This window comes from Quercus lobata, chromosome 6 (assembly GCF_001633185.2).
Source record: "Quercus lobata isolate SW786 chromosome 6, ValleyOak3.0 Primary Assembly, whole genome shotgun sequence".
Taxonomy (NCBI): Eukaryota; Viridiplantae; Streptophyta; class Magnoliopsida; order Fagales; family Fagaceae; genus Quercus; species Quercus lobata.
Genome location: NC_044909.1, coordinates 11,760,310 through 11,772,022, shown reverse-complemented (window position 1 = coordinate 11,772,022; position 11,713 = coordinate 11,760,310). Strand labels below are relative to the sequence as shown.

The following is an 11,713-nucleotide window of genomic DNA, read 5'->3' as shown; positions in this document are numbered from 1 at the left end:
TGTAGCATTATGTGCTCTTAGTTTTATAAGTTTATGAAAAGGGCTTTACAACCTGCTCCTGTAAAGTTGCATTTTACTGGAGAGATACCAGTGCTACCAATATGATAACTTTCAAATTCAGAGAAACCTTGGAATTAAAAATGGGCAATCCTGAGCCAAATCTTATTTTACGAAAACAAATAAGTGTCCAAAAGAAAGCGAGAATAAAAAAGGGATAGTTGCAGGGACTCAATGGAAGCTGTTCTAACAAGTGGGGTTGACTTCTTTACATTATTACATTTGCGGAAGAGGCAGATTTAGACAACCAACGTCAGCTACGAGTTCGCACCCCTACCAACGGCTGCCTTTGGTAACCTTGCCTTCTTCAATGATTTCACGGATGTAATGAAATTGAACCGCAATATGCTTTGTCCTCTTATGAGAAACCGTGTTCTTGGCCAAACAACAGCCATGCTATGGCTGATCTTCCCCAAGGGCTCACATCAATGGGAAGTTTTGGCACCTTGATGTCAGCTCTTTGCCACCTGGGGTTGTAGTATGTTCCTAGGGTTGGGTTGTTCACCCATTAAAGTGGTATGTGAGCTGGGTTCAGAACGTCGTGAGACAATTCGATCCATATCTGGTGTGGATTTTTCCAGAATTTTCTTCCATAATGGTACAAAACAATAGTCTCATTGGACTAGATACACAAATCACTTTAAATACAAGAAGCCGAGCGGGAAAATTGGTCCAAGTGGAGATTAAAAAAAAAAAGGATTGAACTTAAGTTAATAGTATGGAAATGCATTCATTTCCTTTGCATTGACCCGATATATATATATATATATATATATATATATATAATACTATCGGAGTGAAACAAGCGATCTAAAGAAGAACAGGGGCTAGACTTTATTAGTAACAAGTAAATCTTTTGTATGTAAAAGAAGTCTCGATATTTTATTTTTTATTTTTGGGAAAGAAAAGGCAATCGCAAGGTTTGAGACGACCCAGAAAGCGGGAAAGAGAGGTGAACAAAGAGAACTTAAGGAAGGTCTCTCTCTACCTCACAAGCTCTTGGATTCCATGGCTAAGGCTTACTTTGGCGGATTTTAGGTGAGGGTGGAGGAGTAGGGTAGAGGGTGAGTGTAAGATAGAACCTCAGGATTCTAGGGAAATTTTTGAATATAATAAGGGTGCCCTCGTGCTCTGGAACTCCTTAACTTCGATTGAACAAAAAAGGTTAAATCTTGTGAAACCGTAGCATAGGCGAAACCCAATAACCCGCCCAGAGTTTTATCTTCTCCAGTCCTGCAAGGAAGCCCCATTTCATTCCCCTTGGGAATGCTCTCTTATTTTATTTATTTATTTTTTCCTTTCACGTTTCTCATCAAAGAAATATGGGAATTCCCATTTATTCAACTAGTACTAATTGAAAGGTGAAAGACATATGTGAATTAGTACAACTATTGGTAGAAGCGCCCCGTTAATATGATGAGAAGAAGAGGGGCCACCCTCTTTTTCCTTTTCGCACCAATCCTTATTTATTACTTTTTTTTTTTTTTGGGTGTGTAGCTCAGTTGGTGTAGATCAACTGCCCTAGATAAACAACTATATGGAGGGTCTCTACAAGTCTATATATTCTTTAATTTCGTTCAAAGGCGAGTAAGGTTCTCCTCTATGTGGTGCACTCCCGCTTTTTCATACCGAGAATAAGTTTGAGCTGATCCAAAGGGACAACTTTTTGCTGCCAAATGAATGTCTTACGTCAGCTAAGAAGCCAATGGTATGGTCAAGTGATTAGGATGTGCATTTAACCCATGACTCAACCCAATGACTCAAGTCGGTTTTTCATTGGTTAATGGGTTGTGTTTTAATTTTATTTCCAAGCTTGGATTAGGTCAATTATCTATACTACTAATAATAGGGTTCTATGTTTGGGTTTCATCATTTTGCGTACTAAAATATCCTCACACAAATTCTTAAACTCTCTAAAATACCCCTACCCCTATCCTTTAGTTAAATAATTTTAAATTTAAAAACACAAATTGGTTAAAAGAGTAATTTACTAATTTTTAAAAAGTTCCTAAGTTTTAGGCCTCTTTCTTTCTCTTCGGTACTCTAAATTACCATATTTTAAATTCAAATTTTCAAACTTTTATCAACTCACGCGTAGAGAAAGATCCTAAGATTTAGGATACTATACACTATACCCAAAATAATAATAATAAATTAAAAAAAAATTAAAAAGAGCCTCATCATACAGAAATTCTTAAACTCTCTAAAATACCCTTATCTTTTAGTTAAATAATTTTAAATTAAAAAAAAACAAATTGGTTAAAAGAGTAATTTACTATTTTTTTTTTAAAGTTCTTAAGTTTTACGCCTTTTTCTTTCTCGTCTTCAATTTGAATTACCACATTTTATTTTAAATTCAAATTTTCAAACTTTTATCAACTCACACGTAAAGAAAGATCCTAAAAATTAGGACACTATCTTTATCTCACTGATACTAAACCCAAAATAATCTGAATTACCGCTTTTTATTTTAAATTCAAAATTTCAAACTTTTATCAACTCACACGTAAACAAAGATCCTAAAAATTAGGATACTATGCCTCCATTTGGATACCACTTAAAAATAAAAATTATTTCACTATTCAACTTATTTTTGGTACTATTCATGAGCCCCACTGCACTTTTTGGTACTATTTATGGGCCTCATTGTATTATTTCAACTAACTTTTACCTTTATCTACAATACTTTCAAGTTTTCAGTAATAAGTTTTCAGTTTTAGCAAAATATGCGATATCCAAACAGACTCTATCTCTATTTCACTAATACTAAACCCAAAATTAAAAATTAAAAAGTGCCTCATCGCACACTTTTTTTTTTCTTTCTCTTCTCCAATTTGAATTACCATTTTTTATTTTAAATTCAAAATTCCAAACTTTTATCAAGTCACACATAGAGAAAGATTTCTTAAAACACTATCTTTATCTCACTTTTAAACATTATGATACTAAACCTAAAATAAAAAAATAAAAAAAAAATAAAATAAAAAAAGAGCCTCATCACACGCGCAAAGCATATATGATGAAGCTACTTTAACTTAAGTAATTTGATCTAACCTACATTATTAATAATTTAATTTAAGAAAATCACACTTCAATAATATAATTTAAGAAAAATACATTTTAAATCCTTGACTATTAATTTGTTACTTTTTAAAAACTTATGGTTTAATTAATTACTTTTGAAATTACAAGTTTAATTTATTATTTTTTAAAAACCTTATTACTTAATTTGTTACTTAAGTCTAATTTACACTCTTAAAAATAAAATATATAAATGTTAAATTTGTTAGTTTAATATATTTTAGATTGTGGGATTCAGTCTAATTTTGTTAATTTTATATTGGTTTTTGAGACTTAATTAGTTTGAAATTAAAATATTAGTCCCACTTGTATAATTGTAATTATTTATTGAATAATTTTTGTAAATAGTTGGCTTGGATTGGGTTTGACAATTTTTCAAACGATAGGGTAGGATTGGATAATACCTCAAACTCAACCCAATCAGTGCATGGCTGTTTGACAACCCGTTTGTGGTTTGGGTAAAAGAGATTGTCAATTCAAAAACTCGTTTGGAATTCAATCAAGAAGGCAATTCAATTAGATAGCGCGTACTATAACAAAGAACTAATCAGATTTGTTCAAACTAGAATTATTTTCAAACACACCCATAAGACCCTTTAATAGGAGAAATAACCTATCTATTATTACCAACTAAAAGCACTATCAACCTTGGCTTTTGAGTAGAGTTTGTTGTATGCGATTGTGTTAAAAGTTAAAACTGTTTTCCCTTTCCTGTAGGTTTGTTTCTAGAAAAAAAAAAAAAAAAAAAAAAAAAAAAAAAAAAACACTGTAGACACTACCAAATGGAATTAAAATACTAAAATCAGACACTATAAACCACCAACTTATAAACATTCCAACAGATTTTATCCACATGAATACAAATACAAATGTCAACCAATCCTATTCCACAGAGAGATCAAATATCTGACTAAACTATAGCCTAAGTATTCCTGCAGATGCTAGGACAGGCCCAAAATTTTGATTGGGAATAGGAACATGCCAAGGATTAAACATTGGTTCTGCTGGAGTTCTCTCAGGTTTATTGTATGAGATCCCAAGGTTTTTCATCAACAAATGCAAGCTATTCAAATACTGAGCCAATTTCAATTTTTCAGTCCTCATCAGAACATTGTTCTCTGACTCCAATGCATGCCATTCTCTCTCTGAGTGCTCTAACTTCTTCTCTTTCTCCTCTATGTCCTTCAACAGCCAGCCCTTTTCCAAGGCCAAATCCTCCAGCTTCCTTTGCTTCTTTACCCGTGACCGCTTCGCGGATTCTCTGTTTGATTGCAATCTCTTCCTTTTCTTCTCGTCCAAGAATGCACGTATTGCATCAGCTTCAGACACTAAACTCACTGCCTGAATTGATTGCATTTGTTTCCCCTTTGATGGACTCATAGGTTTAGTTAAAGACAAAGTGAGTGAAAGTTTAACAGAAAACGTATATAACCAACAAAATAAAATTACTGACACTGAATGCAAGAGAAGGATATAAATAACGTAGTTCATATATACTTCACACATCACAACTCAAGGGAAAGTTGATCACTTGTTCTAGCGAGTCAGAATCGCTTAGACCAAAGAAAATTTGACCCTACACAATTCTAAGAAAGTATGAACGTGCAATTCAACCTTAAAAAAGCAAGGGAACAAGAACTTGGATCTCAAGGAAGAGTTCTAGAAGCCTATAACATAGGAACGAAGGGAATATATAGTAAACAAGGATGTCTTATCCTATCAAAATTATGATTTTTAATTGGATTAGGATTTTTTTTTTTTTTTTTTTTTTAACTTTAAAAATTTTGTATTCTTTCCGGGTCGGTGCAGTTAAAAGATTAGTTTTTGACAGCTAGTTGCGGACTTTTCTTTAAGTAATTTTTGGCTAATATAGTAGTATAAACCAAAATATTCTATCTCCCATTCTTCTCAAAAAATTTTTAAAAATAAAAATAAAAATAAAACTTCTACTATTTCCTAGAGGAGATGTGAAAACTGGTAAGTTGTGATGATCCTATTTAAAGGGTATATAGCCGTGTTGGACAGCAATTAATTTGACATTAGCTTTAAACTTAGAATGATTGCCACCTCATTTTGACTTTTGATACAAAAATTATTACATACACCCGGTTTACTAGACTTTGGTTGTATGGGTTTACTTCTATGTGAAAGGAATGAGTAATAGCATGGTACATAATTCAAGTTTTAAGAGGCAATGTATCTAGAGCAAGAGAGATGCTAAGTTCATAATAAAAACTCATAAAAATTTCACAATAATATTCAATTTGTCTAACACCTCACACATGATCATTAAAAAAAAAAAAAAATTAATTGTAAATTTTGGTATAACAATTTCACTACAAGACTAACACCTCACACATGATCATTAAAAAAAAAAATTGTAAATTATGGTTGACAAATTGGATGCCATGAAATTGTTGTAAATTTTTATTATGACTGGAAGAACAATAATTTTAACTCTCAACACCACACAATATAGAGAAACAAATTGATTGGGTTTGTAGGTATTAATTAAAATTTTCCTGATTATTAAAAAACGGTGCAATAGGAAGCCTACAATTGTAAGGATATAATTTTCTTTTATTTGAGATAAAAATCCTACTCTAACATAATCTAAATGTATGTATGTGAAGCTCTCTTATTGAGACTTGAACCATGTCTCCTATCCTCCCCACCCGACAAGAATTTATATTTGTGAAGCGACCATCATGCCAAAAGTACACAATAATTATTGTAAGAATATAATTGATTTTGAAATCTACAAATTAAAATTCAAAGTATAAAATTCTTTAGGGCCTATTTGGTAAGAGGGTTTAAATATAATTTTTTGTTTTGCAAACCATAAAATGTTGAGTCCCACATTTAAATATATTTTTTGATGGATATTCTCTAAATACAGTTTTCAGAAAATTGTATCCTATTTTTCTTATTTAAAACATGATTTTGAAAACCACTGAGAGGATGTTTTTAAGGTACAAAAACAGTTTTTAATGACATAATTATAAATAAATTGAAAAAAATAGACCCCATAGATTTGTCCAAACTTTTCTATCTCTTAAATTATGGAGCTTATCTTTATCACAAAAAAAAAAAAAAAAAATTCTTACATTTCAAATTTGGAACTTATCATTATATATTGAATCTATTTCCTTATCATTATCCTTTTTGTAAATTTTTTTTTAAATCTCAAAAATAAAAATGGTCTCCCAAACATTTTTTTTCCAGTATTTTGAAAATTGTTCTTAAGAGTGGGAGCCAAACACGTATAAAGTAAAATTTATTATCTAAAAACTAGTTTCAATTTCAATTTTTTGAAAATTGTTTTCTTACTATTTTTAAAACAAAAACAAAAATCCTCCTATCAAATAGACTCTTAATATCCTAAAATTACATAAATTTAAGAGCATATTTGGTAAGAGAATTTAAATACAATTTTTTGTTTTGGAAACCATAAAATGGTGGGTCGCACACTTAAATTTATTGTTTAACTAATGTTTTCTAAATAAAATTTTCAGAAAATTATTTCCTATTTTTCCTATTGAAAACATGAATTTTTTTATTTTTTTATTTTGGATAACAGAATTTTGAAAACAGCCAAGATGATGTTTTCCAAAAAAAATTTTTAATGGCATAACGATAAATAAATAGAAAACAATGAATGCCACAGATTTGTCCAAACTCTTTTATTACTTAAATTAAGGAGCTTATCTTTATGATACAAAAAATTTTCACATCTCAAATTTGAAGCTTATCAGTTATCATTAAAAAAAAATAATAATAAAAGAGAGAGAGAGAGAGAGAGAGAGAGAGAGAGAGAGAATGGTTCATAGTTCTATTCCCTCATTTCAATTTTGAAACTTATCATTACAAAAAAAAAAAAAAAAAGTAATTTACTTTTTGTAAATTTTTTTTATTAAAAAAAAAAAATCTTAAAGTAGAAATGGTCTCCCAAACTTTTTTTTTCAATATTTTGAAAATTATTCACAAAAGTGGGAGTCAAACACATACGGAGTATAATGTAAAAACTATTCTTTGAAAACTAGTTTCACTTTCAATTTTTTGAAAATAATTTTTATACTATTTTAAAAATAAAAACAAAAATCCTTCTACCAAACATGTCCTAAGCAAGCTTCCAAACACTTCCTCAACTACTCCATTTTCACAACCAAATATCAAACCCAAAATTTCGAACACCCATTTTCAATATCTTAGTGAAAGTAAATCATTTTTAAGTACCACATATAGAGAATGTGATAAAATAAAGAAAATTGGCTAAAACAACTTCCATTTATCAAGATTTAATTGCCTTTAGTTAGGCTTAGACACCCCCCCCCCCCACACACACACACACACAAACACTCTTAACTCATAGTTGACTACTTTTATCGTCGTGTCTCATATCGATACCGCACTAAATACTAGTAAAAAACTTTTTTTTTTTTTAAAATCTATAAATTATGAGTTCTAAAAGATAATATAAAAAAACCAACTAATCTCATCAATAATTAATTAGAAAGTTTCTATCTATTTTTCTTTTGTTCTAAAACAAAATACATTTATGGATTTCTCACACCAAAATTTCAAACACCCAAAAACTCAAAGCCAATTAGAGCATTTACAAAACCCAAAACATATGACCTTAACATCAAAACCATAAGTCGTCGTCACACGATAAAAAACACAAGCTCACTTTCTTGGTCATAGTGAACTCATATAAGTTAAGATCAGATGGGATGACAAGGTTGGAGTTCGGAAGTTGTCATTACAGGGTTGCAAGATTGTTCTTAGCCTCAGTGTATTTGAGATGGGATGACATGAAGGGTTGTGAACATGTGTATGTAAAGGAGTAGAAGTGCAAGAGGTGAAAAGGCTAAAAGAAAATACCAAGTGTTTTGTATATGTGAAAGAGAAAACTCTTGAAACATTGAACTAAATGAAACAAAGAGTCCTTGTTTTTTAATTGGAAAAGTCTTGAAACATTAAATCAAAGGAAACATATAGTCTTACATAGAATCCTTATTCTTTAATTGGAAAGGTCTTAAACATTGAATCAAAGAAACAAAAAGTCACAATTTTTTTAATTTGTTCTTATCTTTGATAAATTCCCTTTTCAAAGAGTGTGCCATATGGTATAACTGTATGCTTTACAATCATCGTATATGAAGCTACAATTAGTACTTTTGCTTGAGATCAACTACCTATTTCTATTATGTGACATTAAATCCTTACTAAAAATTTTGAATTTGATTGTGCATTGGATATTTCACATTTGATATGTTTTAAATATTCGGGAGAAAGAATTTGACTTTGATGTGAATTTTATTTTTCCCTTTCGTTTTTACTTTGAATTGTAATTTCGTTAAGTTCTATTAATTCTTTTAGATATGTTTTTCAGTATTTTGGATTGTAGGGTAGAAAAAACTGGGTTTGAGAAAGTTTGCTTAAAACTAAAAGAATAATTTCCAAACTATATATGCTTTTTAATGGTACACAAAATGTTATAATTAACTTTTATTAAAAAAATAAATAATTTTGCTAACTTACCTTTTGAACTTCCTAGAAAATTTGTATTATTTTCATTTTAGTATGATAGAAATTGTATGGACCAAATTTGAGTCGCTAGCCCAGACGATGGATGGACCTAGGCCCAAAAAGTCCAAAACAATGAAATTGTAGAGAGTGGGTTGGAAAACTGGGCTATAATGAATTGGACAACAAATAAAGTGGATTCAAATGACAAGAAGAAGAAAACGGACAAGTTTTAACTGCAGAAAATTGTCCTCGACAAGGTCCAAGGAGATCAGTTCTTATATATTACTCTTAAGTTTGATTACAAAGTTGGTTCCTGATTGTTACAGTGTTTCTCTCTTGGTTTCTCGATCCCTTCTCCAAGGTGGGTCTCTTCTATTATATAGTTCTCCTTAGGCGATCTTGGCCCTTTACTTGTTGATCATCCAAGCCACCACTTAAGTGCATGTCCCATCAGACACCCTCTCAGTCCCTTTGTGCGTTAGGGTAGCCAATGCAACACTGTTCAGGAGTCTTCTCTATATTAATGCAACCAGAAAGTTAGCTACAGAGCATTCAATGCGGTGATAGCAGCTTTCTCCTTAGATATTTTAGGACTCCTCCCTGTCTTGTGTTCCCGTAATGCTTATCTGTATCAACAGAATGCTTGGGACATTCCCCCGGACAGCAAACCACCCTACGGACCTTAGCCTTGGTTAGTTGAGGAGGCATTCATCCTCGGCACAACCCCTTAGGCCGTTTATGATCAAAATTGACTTCTTCATTTGCTAACATGTTTTCTTTTGACAATGTTTACCCTCCTCGAATGCATTCCAGTCCTCGGCTTGGGCCTCAAACCCATTATATACATAAATAATGAGCTCTTGGGCCTCATACCCCTACAATAGCCTTTCGAGATTCTTGTTTTTGGCTCCTCGGGAAGAAAGGAGGATTTTGACGTCACTATAGTTGCCCTGCACTCTCTGCATCCCCCCTCTGCCAGTGAAGATTCCTTTTTAACTGCCCAAGGCACGCTCCTTGTGCTTTGGCATTCGAGACACGCCTTCATTAAATTCTTACAGCTTCCTGTTCCCCACATTCTACGACATGATGCAAATCCAACGGCTGATGTTTTTGTTGGGTACCGAGCGGGAATTTTCCACTTCCAACTCCCTCCATTATATAAATACCTCTCAAATCAACTTCTCATCTCACTTTAGCATTCATTCCATCTTAGCGCACTTACCTTGAACCTGCATACTTTTCCAATTCACCTGAGCCCTTAAAAATACCAAAGGCTTGTTCGAGGACACTTTTATTCTTTCAGTAAGTCTTCTTGAACTTTTACTCTTTATTTTTCTATACACTCTTCTTTTCTCTATGTCTTTCCTCCCGGCTCCATTTTCTTTTCTCAATCTTCTTAGTCCCTCCCCACCTTTCCAAAAATGGGTAGATTCAAAAGTTTGGTAGACTCCAAGGAAGGGATAGAGAACTTTAGAGCTCTATATAGGATCCCCCCATGAGTAGGTATTAGATATTGCAAGAAAGGGCAATGGTTTGAAGAAAGGCGAGAGGGGGAGGTAGTGATCCCAATGATCACTTTCATAGAGGGTAGGATAAGGATTTTCATAGGCACTGTGACCAGAGATTACCTTAGGGCTCATAGGTTAGCCCCCACCTAGTGTGTCCCAAACGTATTTAGGATTTTAGGAAGTGTAGATGCCCTTAACGAAAAAATGGGTTTAGGGTACTCACCATGATGTTAACTAGGTTTACAACCTCCACCATCTAAAGGAGTAGGGGTATTACTTAACGTTTAAGTATCCCGAGGTTAGACTCATTCAATGCTTTCCTAAATCCAACAAAGGCCTAAATAAGGATTTCCTGATCATGTCAAGGGAATGGCACGATGGCCTCCCCTACTCGGCGAGAGAGGGCAACCAGGTGGGGTTTCTAGGTCTAGGGCGTTCAATTTAAAGTTCTCTTTTCTTTTTCCTTCATTTGTTCCATTTTTACTTCTAATAAGAAAAATTTTCTATCTTCCTAATGGTTTTGCAGATAGATACGCAGCTGAGCCGAACTTCAATTTGGTCAACAAAGAGATCCTAGATAAAATACTTCGGGCAGAGGTTTTTGTAAATAAGGACGGTCAATTATGAGTGGCTCACTTAATCCTAGGATACACGCTTATCTTGTCCAGTTTTCAGGCGCCCAAGTGCATTATAAATGCCAAAGACTCCCGCCTTCACCGGATAAGCGTAGTCGTCCCAAGTTTTCTCCTTCTCGAGGGCACTCCAATCCTAGAGGGCGCTCTCATTACTCAACCCATCCCAAAAGGCGTCCTCAAGGTAGACTTTCCACTTCAACGCACAACTGGTGAAGCTACTTCTTCTCAACCCATCAACAAGAAAGGAGACGAAGAAGAAGAAGAAAAAGAAAAAGAGATAGTGGACATCTCGAATTCAAAGGACTTGTACGAGGTTTTTGATCATCCCTGGTCTCCTGAAACTACATCTTTGCCAAACGAGATAGGTATCTAGTGCAGAACCCGAGGTAGCTTGTTGGAAATGATGAAGTCTCAAGCCGAGAACAAGGCACCCAAGACTACCAATCAAGCTAAGCTCCCTCCTTTTCCTACTCTCCTCGACTCCTAGCAGGAGGCTATAGACAAGAAGAGGAAGAGGGAAACAAAAGGGAAAGAAGTGATAATAGAAGGCCGGGACGTTTCCTCCAAGGAAACTGAGCCTCAAAGAGGAGTTAAGACAACCAGGACCAACCAACCAAGGATTCCGTCCAAGGTGGCTCCTGGAGATAGAGGGCGTGACCTTCGTACTAGGGTTCCTAACTGGAATCCAGCCTTGGTGTTGGATGGGTCCCCTCTCTCGACAAACACATCCATCAGGGACCCCCAACAAGGGAAGGCTGGGTACGTGGCAAATGCTATGAAGTAGGCTCTACTACTACCCAATGATATGACCGAGCTGAGGACCTTGAAGACCTATGAGGTGTTTCTAGGGTTGAAGAAAGACCTGGCCAAGGTAAGCCAAGTTTGACCTTTATTATCCAT

The 11,713-nt window shown here is 33.7% G+C and overlaps 1 protein-coding gene across 1 annotated transcript; it reads right to left on the bottom strand.

Annotated features, from left to right (window-relative positions):
* Nucleotides 1-4,053: 4,053 nt before the first annotated feature.
* On the bottom strand, nucleotides 4,054-4,518 carry LOC115949823 (bZIP transcription factor 53-like). The gene has a single exon (XM_031067097.1). The coding sequence runs from the start codon at nucleotides 4,516-4,518 to the stop codon at nucleotides 4,054-4,056; it is 465 nt and encodes a 154-aa protein (XP_030922957.1).
* Nucleotides 4,519-11,713: the final 7,195 nt, after the last annotated feature.

Bases quoted from the DNA above. Each gene is read 5' to 3' on its own strand.
- LOC115949823 (XM_031067097.1), bottom strand. From the start codon at position 4,518: ATGAGTCCATCAAAGGGGAAACAAATGCAATCAATTCAGGCAGTGAGT.